We start from the raw sequence: 21,310 nt of genomic DNA on the forward strand, positions 1-21,310 counted from the left end.
ATTTGTTAAAGAGGCTGTCTTTTTCTAGTGTATATTTTTGGCTCCTTTGTCAAAGATTAGTTAGCTGAATGGGCCTGGGATTGTTTCTATATTCTCTATTCTGTTCCACTGATCCTTTTGTCTGTTTTTGTGCCAATACCATTCTGTTTTTATCACTGTAGTTTTGTAATATAACTTGAAATCTGGAATTGTGATGCCTCCTACTTTCTTCTTGTTAACTAGGATTGCTTTTGCTATTCTGGGTCTCTTCTGGTTCCGTATGAATTATAGGATTGTTTTTTTCAGTTCTGTGCAGAATGCTGTTGGTATTTTGATTTGGATGGCATTAAATCTATATATCAGTTTTTAAAGTATGGCTATTTTGACAAAAATGGTTTTGCCTATCCAAGACAGAGGATAGCTTTCTATTTTCTAGTGTCTTCTTTAATCTCCTTTTTCTGAGTGCTGTAGTTTTCATTGTAGTGATCTTTCACTTCTTTGGAAAGGTTAATTTCCAAGTATTTAATTTTTCTTGAGGCTATTGTGAAAGGTGTTGTTTTCCTAATTTCTTTCCCAGTGGCTTCATTATTGGTGTAGAAGAATGCTATTGATTTTTCTGTGTGGATTTTATATCCTGCTACATTGCTGAATTTGGTTATTAATTCTAGGAGCCTTTTGGTGAATTTTCTTTGATCAATTATAAAGGACTTTATACTTTGAAAATGTCTTTGTGACGTCCTTAAGTTACCACTTGTCTATATGTGATCTGAATTCATTGGCGGACATTTTTGTAGATGCTCTAGTCTTTCACATTAACATTTCCAAATTATGGAACTTTCTTTCAGGTGACTCCATTGTTTTGCAGAGCTTTTTGCCCTGCTTTGATCATATTTTCACTACTGGATTTTCAACAGAAGTATGGCAATGTGTAATAGAAAAGTTGGCAAAGAAAGGATTATGGCATGTAAGTAAAAGGAGATAGCTCTCTTATGGGGAAAGTAGAGTCTTGATTAAACAATTTCTTTCTGTTGCCACTGAGTGATTATAATGTATTATTTGTTGATCTTGATGCCAGCATAACTTTTTAACTGAAATCCTATTAAAAATGGAAAGTCATTGAGATGTATTAATCAGTTCTTACTGTTTTCAAGATGATAAAAATACTTAGTTTGTGGCAACCTCACTCCTTGCTTCATCACCATTGTCATCATAGAAATATAAAGTCTACATGCTAATGGTAATGTGAAATGAAGAAAATCAGGCCGGAGATTTAGCTCAGTGGTTCCGCTGCCTGCCTAGCAAGTGTAAGGTCCCGAGTTCAATCCCCAGTACCGCCCCCCCCCAAAGAGAAGAAATGAAGAAAATCGACAACTGCATGTTCATCTTTATAATTCTTTTTATTCTGAACTAGCTAGTGTCAGCCCAGGTAACCTAATCCATGCTACTCAAAAGAGTTTCTGTATATAGTTTTGAGGGACTGCTAACCAGTGAATAGCAGCTGAATGAGGTTGAAGGTGTCCTTGAACCCTAATTCTTCACTTACTATTTTGGGATGATCACTTCCCATTTTAGTGTCAATTCCTCATTTGTATATTGCAATATAGAATATATTCCTGCTAACATCTTCCCTAGCAATGTAAGATCTTCCCTCCTAGGAGAGCTGTGGTTTTCCCCTGTTGGCAAAGGCAGCTTTGGTGGTCTACATTCATTTTCTCTTAGGGTTTTGCTGAGAATCAAGAATTAATGGACCAGTGTACCTAATAATAATATCAGCTAATGGTTGCTGAAGTCTTACAAGGTGCCAGGCAATGAGCTAAGAAGTTTTATGATACCTTATATAATCTAAATGCCCAGTGAATGGTGGTTTTTATTGATGATAGGTTATAAATACTCATGAGAATGGGCTGGCCAAGTGGGGAGTTTGGTTAGAAAGGGTCTGGTGGGCTTTTAAAAACTGGACACTTCAGAAAAGTCACCAAAAGCAAGGGCAACCTGTTAAGAACTCTGGATCCAGGCAGGTCAAATGACTTTAGAATGGAGAATGCTTCATATTTTGCCAAGGTCATGGATTTCACTGGAAATCTAATGAAATCTATGGGGCTGGTTACATGCAGAGACATATATAATATATAATTAATGATAAATATATGTTTATTTATTTGAAACACCAATGTGCTGAAGACTAGATTAAATTGGTTTTTATGCAGATGCAAAGGAGTTGTTGGGAACCCCCCCAAAGTCCAGCCAGGGGTTCCTGAAGCTTACCCCTCCCCTCAATTTAAATACTTTGGAAAGACAGGCAGTGAGGGTAAGGAGAGCAGACTGGTTCGTTTCTTCCAGAATCAGGAACCAGAAATCCAGGACCCTATTAAAATACATTGGAGTCTTCCCTCTTTAGTTAAGATAACTGGATGAAGAGCTCTATAAAGATCATTCTGGCTTTATTTGGAAAAGTTCTGATTACATTGCTAGGGTAGATCTAGTAGTAGGAAGCATTGGTCCTTATTAGCAGGAATATAGTTCAGTTTATAACACCCAGGAAGGATTGTTGTTCCCTGTCCCCCGCATGGGGCAGACATGAATAGAGTGCCATACCTTAGGTGGGGAGGGAAGAAATTGGAAGCAGGCAGCTTCTTCTAGATCATCACCCCATACAAACAAAGAAAGCCAAAAATCTAGCTCAAGTGGGAGGTTCAACATCCTGACTTCAGTGGGGCCAGGTAAATCTTAAGTACATCAGACTGGGGCATCTTATTAAAACCAGGTCAGCAATTAGGACTGTCAGAACTCTGAATGTATCATATAGGGTTGAAAGTGGGTAATGGGCCTGGTTAGAATGAGCACCAAACTAAAAGGAACTAGAAGTAGGACATGGCCATAGTTTCAGTTCCTTTCTTCCTAAGTCAGCTAGCAAGAGCATACATGAAGGAGGGTGGAGCTGAGACACCATCTCTAGTCATGGTCATACCAGAGGTTGGAATTCTTAGCCCTGTTGGCACACCTAGATGATCTCAGAAGGGTCTTCTCTGGATGTGCTGTGTGACTTAGGAAAAGTTGCTTAACTTCTCTGGGGTTCAACTTCTTCAGTGACTTTTTGATAGGGCCAGTGATTAAAAAACTGGCTCTCTGAAAACAAAACCCTGATTTGTAGGATTTGCCAGTTTCCATAGTGTGCATACTTTCATCATGATCAGTTTCTAGCTATCACTATGATCCATGGGACTTGAAATTGGGAAGAAATATGCACAGCCAGCTCGCTAGCTGATAGGAACTGGTTCCAGCACATCATTTGTTAGGTTCTAATGGCCCAAATACTTGTAGCTGACAAAACACTGGTGTGCTGAAGAATAGATTGGGATGGAATACTTCTAAAGGGTTTGAGTCTTGTGCTTGCTATGCCTTAAGAACTGTGCAGGGAATTGGCTTTTTCCCCAGATGCAAATGTATTCTTGGCAGTGTTGTTTAATGTCCATTGTTCCTGTCCACGGCAGGCTTTGAGGAAATGTGTAGAGAACTTAGTCCTCAGCAAAAACAGGAAATTTGTTAGACAGAGAAAATTTGGTCATTGTGGCTCAGGCTGAAAAATTTGGTAGATAGCTTAAAATAGACAAAACTAGAAGATTTTTTGGTTTGTTTTTTGTTTAAGGCTTAAAATAACCATTTTGCACTAATAGCTTGTGTGGAGAACATTATTATTTCTGCCTTTTCTTTTTCTTCCTACCTGTCAGTCATTTCTACTGTTGTCAGCAAAAAAAGATCGACTACCAGGAGATATCCATGTCCCTGAGTTGTCACTGAAAAATCTCTTTCAGGTAAGGTGGCTTCTTGAAACTGCTGGTTTCAAATCAGTGCACTTAAGCCTTGTATTTGGGACTTCCCCTTTAGCTGCCTCATCATAGATTTGTTATGTGTAATATTCTTAGGCTTGAGCCACAGCTAATCCAATGTTTACTGATTCCAAACTTTAATGGGAGAAGGAATTTGAAGTTTCATATTGATGTTGTAACTCCCATAATTCTTCCTGTGCATCTTTTTTTTTTTTTCAGAAGTATGTCTTCATTGGGCTTTATGAGAAAATGGAGCAGGTGCCCAAGTTAGTCCAGTGGCTCATCTCCATTGGCGCAAGTATTGAGACTATAGGGCCGTATCCACTTCATGCCCTCATGCAACTCTGTATCCAAGCCGGTGAGTGCTCTCCCAGTTACCCTCCAACTATCTTCCAGCTCTGAGCCCTGGGACTCTGCTGTGCACAAGTGAAACCAGAAATTAGCCACCTGATTGTAGATTATCCAAATAATTTGAATTTTCAAATGAATGAAAGCAGCAGGGAAATAACATCATTTTTATTTCTCCTAGGACATAGTAGCCATGAGAGGTTCAAATTGAAAGGATTTTGTGTTCCTAGATGGATCTTGGCAGCAGGGTGAAGCTCTGGACCCAAGGAAGAGACTCTGGCTAGACAGCTGATGCTGGACAGCACTCTTAGGAGAGCTGTGGTTTCCCCCTGCTGGCAAAGGCAGCTTTGGGTGGTTCTCTTCCCTCTACATTCATTTTCTCTTCAGCTCAGAGGGCCAACTGCTGTGTTTTGAGATTTGGCTGGGAAATACTAAGGGAAACATGGGCTATTACTGATACAGTTTAGTTGTGATTCTTTTAAAGAACGACTATTTTCATAAAATTGTTTCTTTTTAAAGCTTTGCCATCTGGTTATAGGATTTAAATTTTAAAATATTTTTATTCTGTCATTAACACACATGTACTCCCATACTCATACTTTAGAAAGAAGCTTGTTTTCCTTGCCAAGTATATGAGGCATTGCTATTGGACATTTACCCATACCATTTGGAGCCAGAAGGGGCTAAGAGAACTTGTGTAGGCTACCTTTTCTAGGTTGTGTCATTTCCCCAGGAATGGGGGTTTTGGGGTAGCCAGTAGCTTGAGGCCTTAGACTTCCATCTTTGATTTTGCCAGATGTGTCTCGCCATTATCTAGTTCACATACTGGGGAATCCACAAAAGATTTTATTCTTACACAGATATTGGCAGATAAAACAGTTCAAAGTTAAGCCTGTAAATCATTGAATCCAATCCTCCCAGCTTGAAATTAGGAAGCTGGAATGCAGAAAAGTATACCTATGATTGTGAAGGTCATTACTCTCCATTGTGTCTATTTTTCAAGTGAGTTCCTGTGGTTACAATCAGTGTCAACAAGGTCAAGCCTTTCAGTTTATCTCTGATTGGTTCTTCAGAGGACAACTGTGATATTGTGACAAACGGTGTTCACAGAGTTGACAGAGGTGTGTGGCTTTCCATGATCTCAAGAGCTATAAAGAAGGAGTCTGGGAAAAAGAGTATGTCCTGTTGATAGTAAGGCAATGGGGCAGTCTAATCCGAGATTCGGGCTTGCTGACTAAAATGTAGGCTGGTAGTGCCCTGCCCAGACTCTCTTCCTACCAGTGCCCATATCCACCTGCTCTCAGTGTTGGCTGCCAACAACTCATAGCTGCCCTGTTGGCCAGAGAATTGCTCTTTGCCAATAGGAGGTTCCCAGGGACATTCTTCATCAACCTGCAGCTTTTGACTGACTGACATAAGGATTCAAAAGGCTGGCCCTTGTGCCTCAAGATGCTCAATGCTGTCAAGCAGTTCAGGCTCTAGAACTCCTCATGGGCTCAAGGCTGGAGTTGACTGCAGCTATGACCACTGGCTCAGCTCATCCCCATACCCTTTCTTCTTTCTCTCCCTTTCCTTCCCCTGAGATCCCACTCTCCTCGGTAAATCACATATAAGAATCCCTGTCACAGACTTCTAGGAAACTTGACCCAACATTATTGTGAATAAATTTCTATAACTCTTCTTTTCAGTCTACAAACACCATTGTCTCCCCATACTTGTTTATTTGGGAGTAAAAATGTGCGTTGGGCTTTCCATTTTTTATTAATTAATTAATTAATATATTAATTGGTACATTTTAGGTATACAGTACATTTACATTTATCATTGGGTGTTTTTACCTGACACATGATGTATCTTAGTTCTTATTTTTTCCCCCATTACTTATGTGCCCTTCACCCCCACCACCCTTCCCTATTTACATAGACTTTGTTTCCATTTTTTAAATTTCTCATAATTTTTCCTTTCCCTTCTTCCCTTTCCTCTTCCCCTCCCACCACCCCAACCCTTTGGACCTTTTCCTACTTCAAATGATTAATTATTCATTTTAATCATTTTCATCCTCATTTTCACTTTCAGTTTCTCACACTAGAGAAACTATTCGGTATTTGCACATGTGTGTCCTATTTATTTCACTTAAGAGTATGGCCTCAATATGCATCCGTTTAGCTATAAATGTCTCTAGTTTCTTGTTCTTTATGGCTGAGTAGTACTCCACTTTATAAAAAACCCACATCTTCTTTATCCAGTTTTCAGTTGATGGGCACTTGGGCTGCTTCCAAGCTTTAGCTATTATAAACTGTGCTGCTATAAACATAGGTGCACATATATCACTGTGGTATGATTCTTTTAATTCTTTGGGGAAGATACCCAGTAGGGGAATAGCTGGGTGAAATGGGACCTCTAGTCCTAGTTCTTTGAGGTATCTCCATACGGATTTCCACAGTGGTTGCACCAGTCTGCACTCCCACCAACAATGGAGAAGGGTTCCTTTCTCTCCACACCCCCGCCAGCATTTGTTATTGGTTGATTTCTTGATAGTAGCCATTCTTTCTGGGGTGAGGTAGAATCTCTGTGTTGTTTTTGTCTGCATCTCTCAAATGACCAGTGATGTTGAACATTTTTTCATATATTTATTTGCTGTTTATACTTCTTTGAGAAATGTCTGTTCACTTTGGATGCCCATTTTTGAATTGGGTCTTTGAATTTGGGTGGTCTGATTTTTTTCAATTCTTTATATATTCTAGATAGTAGACCTTTGTCTGAGGTACAGCTGCTAAAAATTTCTTCCCACATTGTAGGTTGTCTCTTAGCTCTGTTGGTAGTTTCTCTTGCAGCGCAGAAGCTTTTTAATAAGATGAGATCCCAGTTGTTGATTCTTTGTACTAGCTTCCATGCTACTGAAGATTTGTTCATAAAGTCTTTTCCTATGACAATGTCATTGAGAGTTCTACCTAACTTATCTTCCAGTAAGTTTAGTGTTTGTCTTGATATTTAGCTTTTTAATCCACTTTGATCTTAGTTTAGTGCAAAGTGATAGTTATGGGTCTAGTTTTAATCTCTGCAGGTTGAAATCCAGTTTTTCCAACACCATTTATTGAACAGGCTATCTTTTCTCCAATGAGGGCAGTTGGCTCCTTTGTCAAAGATGAGGTGGTTGAGTATGTCTGGAGTTGTTTCTGCATCTTCTAATCTATTCCACTGATCTTCGGGTCTGTTTCTTTGCCAGTACCTTGCTGTTTTTATCACAGTAGCTTTGTAGTATAGTTTCAAGTTGGGGATTGTGATACCCCCAGCCATGTCTCTGTTGCCCAGAATTGCTTTTGCTATTCTAAGTTTCTTCTGGTTCCAAATGAATTTTTGGATTGTTTTCTCTAGTTCTGTGAAGTATATTGTTGGAATTTCAATTGGTATTGCATTAAATCTATATAGTAGTTTTGGAAGGATGGCCATTTTCACTATATTGATTCTTCCTACCCAGGAACAAGGGATGTCTTTCCATTTTCTTATATCCTCTTTGATCTCCTTCTTCAGAGTGTTGTAGTTGTCAGTGTAGGGGTCTTTTGCTTCCTTTGTTAGGTTGATTCCTAGATATTTCATTTTTTTGGATGCTATTGTAAAAGGAATTATTTCCAGAATTTCTCTTTCAATGGGTCTGCTATTTGCATATAAGAAGGCTATTTTTTTTTGAGTGTTGACCTTATATCCAGCTATTCTACTGAATCTGTCTATTAGGTCTAGAAGACTTTTGACCGAGTTTATTGGGTCTTCTATGTAAAGTATCATATCATCAGCAAAAAATGACAGTTTCACTTCTTCCTTTCCTATCTTTATTCCTTTTATTTGTTTCCTTTTTTTTTTTTTTTGGTACTGGGGATTGAACACAGGACCTTGCACTTGCGAGGTAGGCACCTGAACCACTGAGCTAAATCCCCGGCCCTTGTTTCTGTTTTCTAATTGCTATGGCTAATGTTTCCAGAACAATATTGAACAGGAGTGGTAATAGTGGGCATCCTTGTCTTGTTCCTGATTTTAGCATGAAAGTTTTCAGTTTTTGACCATTTTGTATGATGTTGACTGTTGGTTTTTCATAGCCTTAATCAGGTTGAGATAAAGACCTTATTTTCCAATTTTCTGTAGTGTTTTTATCATGAATGGGTGCTGGATTTTGTCAAATGCCTTTTCTCTATCTATTGAGATGATCATATGGTTTTTGTCCTTGACTCTGTTAATATAGTGTATTACATTTATTGATTTATGGATGCTGCACCATCCTTGCATCCCTGGGATAAATCCGACTTGGTCAGGGTGTATGATCTTCTTGATGACACTCTGTATTCTGTTTGCCAGTATCTTGTTGAGGATTGTTGCATCTATGTTCATTAGGGAGATTGGTCTGTAGTTCTCTTTTTGGGTTGGGTCTTTCCCTGGTCTTGGAATCAAAGTAACACTTGCTTCCAGGAAAGAATTTGGAAGCCTTGCTTCCCTTTCAATTTCCTTGATGAGTTTAAAGAGTAATGATGATAGTTCTTTAAATGTCTTGTAGAATTCAGCAGTGAAGCCATCAGGACCTGGGCTTTTCTTTGTTGGTAAATATTTTATTACATTTTCAATTTCACTTTTTGTTATTGGGATGTTTAGAATTTCTGTATCTTCTTCATTTAACTTTGGCAATTTGTATGTATCTAGGAATCTGTCCATTTCTTCTGTGTTTTCCATTTTATTAGAGTACAGTTTCTCAATGTAGGTATTGATGATCCTCTGAATTTCTGCTGGATCTGTTGTGGCTTCACCTTTTTCATTCTTAATTGCATGTATTTGAGCCTTTTCTTTCCTTTTTTTGATAAGGTTGGCTAAAGGTTTATTGATTTTATTTATTCTTTCAAAAAACCAACTCTTTGATTCATTGATATTTTTGTATCATTCTCTTAGTCTCCATTGCATTGATTTCTGCTCAGATCTTTATAATTTCCTTTCTTGTATGAGCTTTGGGTTTGTTATGCTCTTCTTTTTCTAGGAGCTTGAGGTTCTGCATTAGGTTATTTAACTGAGTTCTCTCTGTTGTCCTAATATGGGCATTCACTGCTATGAATTTCCCGTGTAGAACTGCTTTCATTGTGTCCCACAGATTCCTGTATGTTGTACTGGCATTATCATTTACTTGTAGAAACTGTCTAATTTCTTCTTTAATTTCCTCTGTGACCCATTGGCTCTTCAGGAAAGTGTTATTCAATTTCCATGTGTTTGTGTGTGTTCTGTGGTTTCTTATGTTATTGATCTCCAATTTTATTGCAATATGGTCTGATAATATACAGGGGATAACTTGAATTCTTTTACATTTACTTAGATTTACCCTATGAGCCAGCATGTGATCTGTTTTGGAGAATGACCCATGTGCAGCTGAAAAGAATGTGTATTCTGATTTTGTGGGGTGGAACACTCTGTAAACATCTATAAAGTCCATTTGTTCAACAGCTTGGTTCAGTTCTAGAATTTCATTATTAATTGTTTTCCTAGATGATCTGTGTATTTGTAATAGAGGGGTGTTGAGGTCCCCCACTACAATTATGTTATTTTTTATTTGGTTTTTCATGTCCATTAATATTTGTTTTGTATAGTTGGGGACATTTGTATTTGGTGCATAAATATTTAGGATTGTCATCTCTTCCTCTTGGATTGTTCCTTTCACAAGGATGTAGTGACCATCTTTGTCTCTCTTAATTAGTTTTGGTTTGAAATCTACTTCGTCTGCAAATTAGATTGCTACCCCTGCTTTTTTCTTGGTTCCTGTCACATGGAGAACTGTTTTCTATTCTTTTACTTTCAGTCTATAGATTTCCTTTTGAGTTAGGTGTGTTTCTTGTATACAGCATATTGCTGGGTTTTGCTTCTTAATCCATTCTGTCAGTCTGTTTCTTTTGATTGGTGAATTGAGGCCATAAACATTGATAGTTATAATTGAGAGATACTGGATCATTCTTGCCATGATGTTTTATTGTTGTTGGTCTTTTATTTCTTATTTTCACCCCTTTCCCTTTAGTGCCTTACCTTGCATGGTGTCTTCTCTCTGTTGGCACTCATGGAGTTGTGAACGTCTTGTTGTCTTTTTCTAGGATATTGTTTAGAATTGTAGTGCTGGTTTGGTGTTCATGAAATTTCTCAGGTGTTCTTTGTCGTGAAAGTATCTCATTTCCTCATCGATTTTGAAAGATAATTTTGCTGGCTACAACAGGCTAGGTTGGAAGTTATTTTCTTTTAGGGCTTGAAATACTTCACTCCAGGCTCTCCTTGATTTGAGGGTTTGTGTTGAGAAATCTGCCATGATTCTGATGGGCTTTCCTATTGTAGGTGATTTGTTTCTTTTCTCTAACTGCCTGTAGAATTTTGTACTTCTGTTGGGTTTCTGGGATCTTGATTATTATATGTCTGGGTGTAGATTTTTTTTTTATCATGGCTGAGTGGAGTTCTATATGCCTCACTTATCTGTATGTCCAATTCTCCACCTCTGTCTGGGAAGTTTTCTACTGTTACTTCTGTGAACAGTTTTTTTATGTCTATTGTACTTTCTCCTGTTTTTTCATGGACTCCTATCCATCTTATGTTATTCTTCTTTGCATCATCTAGCAGCTGTTGGATTGATTTCTCATAGTCCCTTACTATCTTTAAGAAATCTCTGTTTTCATGGTCCTTAACTGTGGTCCTGTCTTCTATACCTGATATTCTGTCTTCAGATTCTCTTAGTCTGCTCTGCATACTTTCAATGGAGTTTTTAATCTCCTGAATATCTGTTTGAATCTGTTTCATGGATTCCATTTCTTTCTTATGTTGGGTGATCATGGTTTCCATTTCTTTCTTATGCTGGGCATTCATGGCTTCCAACATGTTTCTGATCTCATCTATTTTCTTATCCGTTTCTGCTCTAGAACCTCTAATCATGTCTTTCACTCTACTCACCATCTCTGTATTTATCTGGGAGAATATTTCTGCTTTGAATTTTTCTAGAGCCTCATGCATCTACTTTGTTACTTCCTGTGCTATCAGTTCCGGGTGTCCAGGTGGTTGATTATCAGAGTTTTCCACCTCATTTCCCCCAGAATTTCCTTTTTGTGGTGTGGAAGCCTGCATTTGTGCCTTGCTTAAATGTCTTCTCATTTTTGTTTTTGGTACTGTCCTTGGGTTAATTCCTGGGTTGATATTTCAAAATTGCTTAATGCAGGTATCTTTGTGTTTAAAACCCTTGTGGAGTGATTGTTTTTCAGTGGTGTCTTCCCGATATGGCTTGTGTTTAGGTTTTGAGGCTCTAATGGCTCTGAGGCTATTTTATTTTCCTTATACCAGGAAGGAAAACTGATTAGATCAGTCACAACATGTTAGGCCAAATGATGCAATCAGCAATACCATAGCATCAAGCGCAGCTTAGAAAATGACAATTTGTGGTAGTTATTAATCTATCACATTTAACTATGTGAAGTATAATCCCCTGTGCCTCTGTAGTGTGGGACCAGGTAGCAGAAGAGCTGGAAGGCGGGGGTGGGGGGTGGGGAGTGGAACTGGGCCTTGCAGGTGCTGGAGCTGCTAAGCGGAGTGCTGGATGAAGGCGGGGCCCCAAGCCACTCCTGGGACCTCCTGAGCTTTCCATGTAGTTACCTTAGTTTGGCACACATTAATTTGCTTTACTGATTTTATATATGTAGAAGATAAATCTGTAACTCATTTGAAATCCCTGCAGGGGAAAACCAGCTTTTCAGGTGGTTAATGGACCATGAGCCTGAGTGGAAAAGCCACATCAATCAGAAGGATGAAGATGGCTGCACTGTCCTGCACGTCGTGGCTGCCCACTCTCCAGGATACCACATCAAGCGTAAGTAGCAACACCATGCAGGAGGGTGTGATATGTGCTCTGTGACTTTGGGCATTAGAAAACCTGGACAACTTACCACTACTGTTTACCGGTTCTACCCTGTGCCAGGCTCACAGGACTAAACTTTCTCCTCAGTTAAACTTGATTGGGAGAATAGGCTGTATGCAGAAAGGAGGTGGGGTGACAGAAGGAAGAATTGCTGGGCTTCTGTGCTCTTTTGGCTTTTTGTGGCTTCTGAGGGAGTTGAATGACCAAAAGACACTGGTGTCTGGCTGATTTGTTCCCTCCCTCATCACGTGTTATAAAGTGCTTTGTTTTATGTGGAATCTGTCCTAACTGCAACCAGATAACAGACATGGTTCTACCTTCATGGTACTTATAATTTAACACAGGTAGTGTATCCTCTCATACTACTAGAGCCAGACAGAAAAGAGGGGCTGGTAAATGCAGGAAAAAGCTGGTTCTTTTGACACGAACATATCTTATTCACCTGTGAAACAGAAAGACTGTTCATTCCTATAGAGCTCTTTGAGGGCATTCATTTTTCCTGAAACTCTCAGCGCCTTCAGCCTTTGTTTTTTGTTTAGGATGGAGGAAAACTTTTTCTCCCCCCACATTAATGGAGTCCCAACCTCAGTGGAAGGGAGGTGACAGGAAGTGGTGGGGAGTTCATGCCTGGTGTTGCTGCACCCTAAAGCTGATCATGGGAACTGGATTGGGGTGATGTCTGATGGCAAGAAACACTGAAAATTTGGATTATAAAAAAAACTATAAAATCTTATAATTTTCAAGAATCTGCTCACAATGAAATATGCCAGTGGTTTAGACAGCTTGCAGGCCTCCTTTTGGGGGCCTCTAGTTTGGTGGTTCCTCTTGGGAAACTGCACCCTTTACTTTCATCAGGTCTCACACAGAGCCCAGTGAGGCTTGTGTCTCTAATCTCACTCTCTACTGAATAGGGGACCAGGAACCTACATCTGGAGAAACAGAGAAAGAGTATTTTATGGATTTTTTGAAGTTTATTGAAATGTAATTTATAACTGTATAATTCCCTTATTTAAAGTATATATATATATATTTTTTTTCTCATATTAATCCCATTCCCTTCTATCCTTTCCCCTAGCCCTCCCACTTTCTTCCCCTTTGCCCCTTTTCTTCCTATTTCACATTACCTATTATACATTTAGTCCTTATTTACACTTTCAGTTTCTCACACCAGAGAAACTATTTGGTATTTACACATGTGTGTCCTATTTATTTCACTTAAGAATATTGCCTCAATGTGCATACGCTTAGCTATAAATGTCTCTAATTTCTCATTTTTTATGGCTGAGTAGTACTCCATTTTATAAAAAACCCACATTTTCTTTATCCAGTCTCCAGTTGATGGGCATTTGGGCTGTTTCCAAGTTTTAGCTATTATAAACTGTGCTGCTATGAACATGAGTGCACATAAATCACTGTGGTATGATTCTTTTAATTCTTTGGGGAAGATCCCCAGTAGTGGAATAGCAGGGTCAAATGGGACTTCCAGTCCTAGTTCTTTGAGGTATCTCCATACTGATTTCCACAGTGCTTGCACCAGTCTACACTCCCACCAGCAGTGGAGCAGGGTTCCTCTTTCCCCACAGCCCCGCCAGCATTTGTTATTGATTGATTTCATGACAGCAGCCATTCTTTCTGGAATGAAGTAGAATTTCAGCGTTGTTTTCATTTGCATCTCTCGAAGGACCAGTGATGTTGAACATTTTTTCATGTATTTATTTGCTATTTCTACTTCTTTGTGTGAGAAATGTCTGTTCATTTCAGATGCCCATTTTTGGATTGGGTTTTTAAATTTGGGAGGTCTGATCTTTTTAAGTGCTTTATAGATTTGAGATAGTAGACCTTTGTCTGAGGAAGAGCAGGTGAAGATTTTTTCCCACATTGTGGGTTGTCTCTTCGCACTGCTGGTGGTTTCTCTTGCTTTGCAGAAGTCTTTTAATAAGAAGAGATCCCACTTGTTGATTGTTTGTGCTAGTTCACGGGCAACTGAGGTGTTGTTCATAAAATCTTTTCCTACACTGATGCCTTCAAGGGTTCTACCTAACCTCTATTCCAATTGGTCCAGAGTTTCTATTTTAATATTTAGATCTTTAATCCATTTTGGTTTTAGTTTAGTGCATGGTGAGAGATATAGGTCTAGTTTTAATCTTTGGCAAGTTGAAGCCCAGTTTTTCCAGCACCATTTATTAAAGAGGCTATCTTTCCTCCAGTGAGGGTGTTTGGCTCCTTTATCAAAGATGAGATGGCTGAGTGTGTCTGGCGTTGTTTCTGTATCTTCTAATCTGTTCCATTGGTCCTCAGGTCTGTTTCTTTGCCAGTCCCATGCTGTTTTTATCACAGTAGCTTTGTAGTAGAGTTGCAGGTTGGGGATTGTGATACCCCCTGCCATGTCTCTGTTACCTAGAACTGCTTTTGCTATTCTGGGTCTCTTCTTGTTGCAAATGAATTTTTGGATTGTTTTCTCAAGGTCCATGAAGTATGCTGCTGGGATCTCAATTAGAATTGCATTAAATCTATATAGCAGCTTTGGAAGTATGACCATTTTCACTATATGAATCCTTCCTACCTAGGAGGAGGGGATGTCTGTCCATTTTCTGATATCATCTTCAATCTCTCTTTTCAGAGTGCCATAGTTTTCAGAGAAGAAGTCTTTGATTTCTTTCGTTAGGATGATTCCTAGGTATTTCAGTTTTGTGGATGCTATTGTGAAAGGAATTATTTGCCCTATTTCTCTCTCAGTGAGTCTGTCATTTGCGTAGAGGAAAGCTATTGATTTTTGTGTGTTGACCTTGTAACCAGCTACTTGACTGAATTTGGTTATTAAGTCTAGAAGACTTTTGGTGGAGTTCTTGGGGTCTTCTATATAGAGTATCATGTCATCTGCAAATAATGACAATTTGACTTCTTCATTACCTATCTTTATTCCTTTTATTTCTTTCTCTTGTCTGATTGCCATGGCTAATGTTTCCAGAACTATATTGAACAAGAGTGGTGATAGTGAACATCCTTGTCTTGTTCCTGATTTTAGTGTGAAGGATTTCAGTTTTTGACCATTTAGTATGATATTGGCTGTTGGTTTTTCATAGATGGCTTCTATCAGTTTGAGGTAGAGACCATCTATTCCAATTTTTTGTAGGGTTTTTATCATAAATGCATGTTGGATTTTGTCAAATGCTTTTTCTGCGTCTATGGAGATAATCATATGGTTTTTGTCCTTGACTCTATTGATATAGTGTATTACATTGATTGATTTTCATATATTGAACCATCCCTGCATCCCTGGGATGAATCCCACTTGATCAGGGTGTATGATCTTCTTGATGATCTTCTGCATTCTGTTTGCCAGTATCTTACTAGGGATTTTTGCATCTATATTCATTAGTGAGATTGGCCTATAGTACTCCTTTTTGGTTGGGTCTTTCTCTGCTTTTGGGATCAAGGCAATGCTTGATTCCAGGAATGAATTTGGGAATATTTCCTCCCTTTCATTTTCACTGAAGAGTTTGAACAGTAGTGGCAGCAGTTCCTCTCTAAATGTCTTGTAGAATTCAGTAGTGAAGCCATCAGGGCCTGGGCTTTTCTTAGTTGATAAGTTTTTGATTACATTTTCAATTTCATTGGTTGATATTGGGTTGTTCAGAATTTTGAGGTCTTCTTCGTTCAACTTTGGTAATTCATATGTATCTAGGAATCTGTCCGTTTCTTCTGTGTTTTCCATCTTATTGGTGTATAGGTTCTGCAAGTAAGTATTGATGATCCTCTGGACTTCTGCTGGGTCTGTTGTAATTTCACCCTTTTCTTTCCTAATTGCATGGATTTGGGCCTTTTCTTTCCTTTTTCTGACAAGCTTGGCTAAAGGTTTGTCAATTTTGTTGATTCTTTCGAAGAACCAACTCTTGGCTTCATTGATTTTTTGTATCGTTCTCTTAGTCTCCATTGCATTGATTTCTCCTCTGATCTTTATAATTTCCTCCCTTGTATGAGCTTTGGGGTTGTCCTGCTCTTCTTTTTCTAGAAGCTTGAGGTTCAGCATCAGGTTGTTTAATTGGGCTCGTTCTGTTTTCCTAATGTGCGTATTCACTGCTGTGAATTTCCTTCTTAAGACTGCTTTCATTGTGTCCCATAGATTCTGATATGTTGTATTGTCATTGTCATTTAATTGAAGGAACTGTCTGATTTCTTCTTTCATTTCCTCTGTGACCCATTGGTTATTCAGAATTGTGTTGTTCAATTTCCACGTGTTTATGAAATTTTTCCTTTCTTTTGCTATGGTTCTTCAATTTAATCACATTGTGGTCTGATAATATACAGGGGATAACTTCAATTCCTTTGCACTTACTTAAACATGTTCTATGTGTGAGTGTGTGGTCTATTTTGGAGAATGACCCATGTGCAGCTGAGAAGAATGTGTATTCTGATTTTGTAGGGTGGAAGACTCTGTAAACATCTGTTAAGTTCATTTGTTCAAGAGTTCGATTGAGTTCTAGTATCTCATTACTTATTTTTTGTCCAGTTGATCTATCTATTTGTGACAGTGGGGTGTTGAGGTCCCCCACTACAATTGTATTAGTGCATATTTGACTTTTCATGTCTGTTAATATTTGTTTTATATAGTTGGGCGCACTAGTGTTTGGTGCATAGATATTTATGATTGTTGCCTCTTCCTGTTGGATTCTTCCCTTTACAAGGATGTAGTGTCCTTCTTCATCTCTCTTCATCAGTGTCGGTTTGAAATCTACTTGATCTGCCAATAGGATAGCTACTCCTGCTTTTTTTTGGGTTCCTGTGGCATGGAGTATTGTTTTCCACCCTTTAACTTTCAGTCTATGAGTTTCCTTTTGAATGAAGTGTGTTTCTTGTATGCAGCATATTGTTGGATTTTGCTTCTTGACTCATTCTGCCAGCCTGTTTCTTTTGATTGGTGAATTGAGACCATTAGCATTGATGGTTATAACTGAAACATATTGACTTGTCATTGCCATGACTTTTTCTTTTTGTTGGGTTCTCCCCCTTTACATTTAATTTCTTGTCATGCCAGATGGGTTCATTTTGCTTTGCTTCCTGAGGTTGTGATCCTTAATGATAGTTCCTAGGATACTGTGTAAAATTCTTTGGAGTGCTGGTTTGGTATTCACACAGTTCCTAAGGTGCTCTTTGTCATGAAAGTATCTTGTTTCTCCATCCACTTTGAAAAGAGAGTTTTTCAGGGTACATCAATCTGGGTTGGAGGCTGTTTTCCTGTAGGGCTTGGAATATGTCACTCCAAGCTCTTCTTGCCTTGATGGTTTGTGTTGAGAAGCCTGCTGTGATTCTGATGGCCTTTCCTTTGTATATGATTTGTTTCTTTTCTCTAACTGCGTGTAGGACTTTGTTCTTCTGTTGTGTTTCTGGAATCTTAACAATTATATGCCTATGTGAGATTTTTTTGATCAAGGCTATTTGGAGTCCTATATGCCTCACTTATCTGTATGTCAAGTTCTTTACCCCTGCTTGGGAAATTTTCTGCCATTACTTTTGTGAAGAGTTTTTTTATGTCATCTGCACTCTCTCCTGTTTCTTTATTGACTCCAATCAGTCTTATGTTATTCTTCTTTGCAGATGCTGGATTGATTTCTCGTGTTTCCTTATAATTTTGAAGCAATTTTTCTTTTCCTGATCATTAATTGCAATCTTATCTCCTATATCTGAAATTCTGTCCTCACATTGGCTCATTCTGCTGTGTAGACTTTCAATGGAGTTTTTCATGTCCTGGAAATCAACAAATTTGCATCTGTTTTATGGGTTCCATTTGTTTCCTATGTTGGGATTCCATCATCTTCCTGAGCTCCTCTCTAGATTTATTAATCATGTCTTGCACTAGGGGCACAATTTCTCCTGTTATCTGAGAAATTATGCCTGATTTCATTTTTTCCAGATCCCCTTTTGTTGCCAATTCAGTGGGTCCAGGTGGTTGAGTATCAGTGTTCCATCTCATTTCCCTTTGGGGTTCCTGTAGGTGATCTGGAAGTCTGGTTTTGAGACTTATTTATGTGTTTTCTCATTTCGACTGGGGGGGCGGGGGGGTGCTGTTGGCGCCCGTACATCTCACCTCCTGTGAGCTGGGAGAGGTGGCACATAGGCCCGGAGTGGTGGTAGGGATGGTGGCCCAGAAGCCCCGTCCTCTGGGCCGGGACCAGCAGGACAGAAGGTGGCCCAAAAGCCCTTTCCTCTGGGCTGGGAGGAGCAGGAGGGATTTTGGCCTGGGAAGCCCCTTCTTCTGGACCAGGAGCAGTGGGATGATGGCTCAGAAGCCCCGCCCCTACCTCTGGGCTGGGAGTGGTGGGATGGTTGGCAGCCAGGAAGCCCCTTCCTCTGGGCCAGGAGCAGCAGGATGGTTGGGGCCTCAAAGCCCTTTCCTCTGGGCTAGGAGTGGCGGGAGGGATGGTGGCTGGGATGCCCCTTCCTCTGGACCAGGAGCAGTAGGACTGCAGCTCAGAAGCTCCTACCTCTGGGCTGGGAGCGGCTGGATGAATGGTGGCCTGGAAGCCCCTTCCTCTGGGCCGGGAGCGGCAGGAGGGATTCTTTCAGTTTTTTTAATGGAGTCTTTAGGTTTTTCTATAATATAAAATCATGTCATCTTTAAGTTGACATGATAAGGATATTTTTACCTCCTCTTTTTCTATTTGGATATGCTTTCTTTGTTTCTCTTGTCTTATCATTGTGGTTAGGACTGTATCGAGTTGGAATGGTAGCAGTGGACATCCTTGTCTTGTTCCTGTCTCAGAAAAGTGATACCAGCTTTTCTCCATTCAGTATGATGTAGGCTGTGGATCTGCTGTATATAGCCCTTGCTCTGTTGAGGTATGTTCCTTTTATACTTAATATTTTGAGAGCTTTAAAAAATTATGATTTGTTGACTGCTTTTTTTTCTGTGTGTATTGAGATGATCATATGGTTTTTATCCTTCATTCTGTTGAAGTGATGTGTTATATTTGTCAACTTGTATGTATTGAGTCATCCTTGCGTCCCTGGGATAAATCTCACTTGTTCATGTCATATAATCTTTTTGATGTGATTTTAGATTTAATTTGCTGGCACATTTTTGAGAATTATTGCAGTTATGTTCATCAGGGATCTTAGTATTCTTTGCTATTGTTGTTGTGTCTTTCTTTGGTTTTAGTATCAAGGTAATGCTGGTCTTGTAGAATGAGTTTGGGAAGGTCCTTTTCCTTTTAACTTCCACATAGTCTGAGAAGAATTTGTGTTAGTTCTTCTTAAAGTTTGATAAAATTCAGCAGCGAGGCCAGCTAGTCCTGGGATTTTCTTGGTTGGAAGATTTTATTTCTGATTCAATCTAGTTACTTGCTACTGGTCTGTTCAGTGTTTCCCTGTTCTTATGGTTCAATTTTGGTAGGTTATAGGTGTCTAGAAATCTATCCATTTATTCTAGGTTTACCAGTTTGTTGGCATATAGTTGTTTTTAATAATCCCCAATGGTATTTTATATTTCTGTGGTATTAGCTCTAATGTCTCCTTTTCCATCTTTGATTTCATTTATTTGAGTCTTGTCTTTCTTGGTTGATCTAGATAGAAGTTTGTCATTTTTATCCTTTCAAAAACTTAACTCGTCATTGAGCTTTTAAATTTTTTAGCCTCTATTTCAGTTATTTTCACTCATTGCTATTTCTTTCCTTCTACTTATTTTTGGGTTAGGTTTATTCTTGCTTTTCTAGTTCTTTGAGTTAAATTGTCAATTTTTTTAACTTGAAAACTATCTTTTTTCTTTTTTGATGTAGGCAATAATTACAATAAAATTCCTTCTTTGTACTGCTTTTGTTGTTTCCCATATGTTTTTGTGTGTTGTGTTTTCATTTTCATTTGTTTCAAGAAATTTTGTAATTTCCTTTTTGATTTTGATCCATTGTTTAAGTGAATTACAGTATTCACAATAACTAAGCTATAGGATCAGCCTAAGTGCTTCTCAATGGATGAATAAAGAATATAGATATATATATATTTTTTGGGGGGGTCTAATTTTAGACTTACAGAAAAATTAGCAAAAATAGTTTTCCTATACACCTCATTCAGCTTCTTATATTGTTCACATGTTATATAATCAAAGATTAATAATCAAAAATCAATAAAATAACTATAATATGATCAGTGAATACACAGGCCTCACAAAAATTTCATTAGTTTTTCCACTAACATGCTTTTTCTGTTCTAAGATCCCATATTACATTTAGTCTCTCCTGATATGTAACAGTACCTCATTATTTTCTATTTCCTTGTCTTTCATTACCTTGATCCTTCTGGAGAGTATTGGTCAGTTATTTTGTAGACTGCCTATCAATTTGGGTTTGTTTGTTGTTTTCTTGTGACTAGAATGAAGTTGTATATTTTTCTTAAGAATATTGGAGAAATTATTTTGTATTCAGTGTATCCTATCGAGGAGTTCATGATATCAACATGTCATGATGTTAACTTTGAGTTTTTGGTTAAGGTTTGGTCTGTGGGGTTTCTCCACTGTGAAGGTACTATCTTTCTCATTGTAGTTAATAAATATCTTGTAAGAAATATTTCAAAAATATGCAAATAATTCTTTTTCTCTTAAAACTTCTGCAGGCTAAATATAGTACATATAGTATAGTATACGTGGTTTTGTCAACAGTGACTATTAGTTTCATCTTATTGTTGGTTTGTTCTTCTTTATTGCTTGGAATTTTTTTGTAATGAAGAGCTGTTCCTTCTCCCCAAGTATTTATTAATCAGTTATTGAATTATTAGTGTATAGACTCATGGATATTTACTTTAATTTATAGCCTAAAATCCAACACCATCATTATTGCTTTTGTTGCTCACATAGCTCTACCTTTAGCCATGAGTCACTCTTTCATATTAGCCTCTGTGTTTCTTCACCAAACCTCCGTTCTTCCCCCACACCCCAATACTGGGGATTAAACCCAGGGCTTAGTGCATTCTAGGCAAGTGTTCTACCAATCTTTTTGGTTTTGAGACAGGATCTTGCTAAATTGCCCCAGCTGGCCTTGAACTTGTGTTCCTCCTGCCTTAGCCTTCTGAATATCTTGGATTAGGTGTGTACTACCATGTCTGGCTCTCCATCAATTTTTGAGCACTTTCTTACTTTCTAGCACCACAAGATACTTTAGGCTCATTTTGAGTGAGCCTTCTCCCGGCCCTAGAATCAACCATTTCTCTAAGGATCCTTGCTTCCTATAGTTGGAGATGGCATAGAAATATTGTGGTGAACCTA

At 38.5% G+C, this 21,310-nt stretch overlaps 1 protein-coding gene across 6 annotated transcripts in view; it reads left to right on the forward strand.

Annotated features, from left to right (window-relative positions):
* Trank1 (tetratricopeptide repeat and ankyrin repeat containing 1) overlaps positions 1–21,310 on the forward strand; it is a 136,192-nt gene that overhangs the window by 43,034 nt on the left and 71,848 nt on the right. For 3 of the 6 annotated variants that reach the window (XM_087182083.1, XM_004857884.3, XM_013077051.3), the window contains exons 4-7: positions 825–943; positions 3,708–3,791; positions 4,026–4,164; positions 11,881–12,012. In XM_087182083.1, coding sequence (XP_087038209.1) covers positions 825–943; positions 3,708–3,791; positions 4,026–4,164; positions 11,881–12,012 — 474 coding nt within the window. The other 3 variants (XM_087182082.1, XM_021238689.2, XM_087182084.1) reach the window with 3 other exon arrangements.

This window comes from Heterocephalus glaber, unplaced genomic scaffold, assembly GCF_053883595.1.
Source record: "Heterocephalus glaber isolate CG9 unplaced genomic scaffold, H.glaber_assembly_v1.0 deba00001472, whole genome shotgun sequence".
NCBI classification, from domain to species: domain Eukaryota; kingdom Metazoa; phylum Chordata; class Mammalia; order Rodentia; family Bathyergidae; genus Heterocephalus; species Heterocephalus glaber.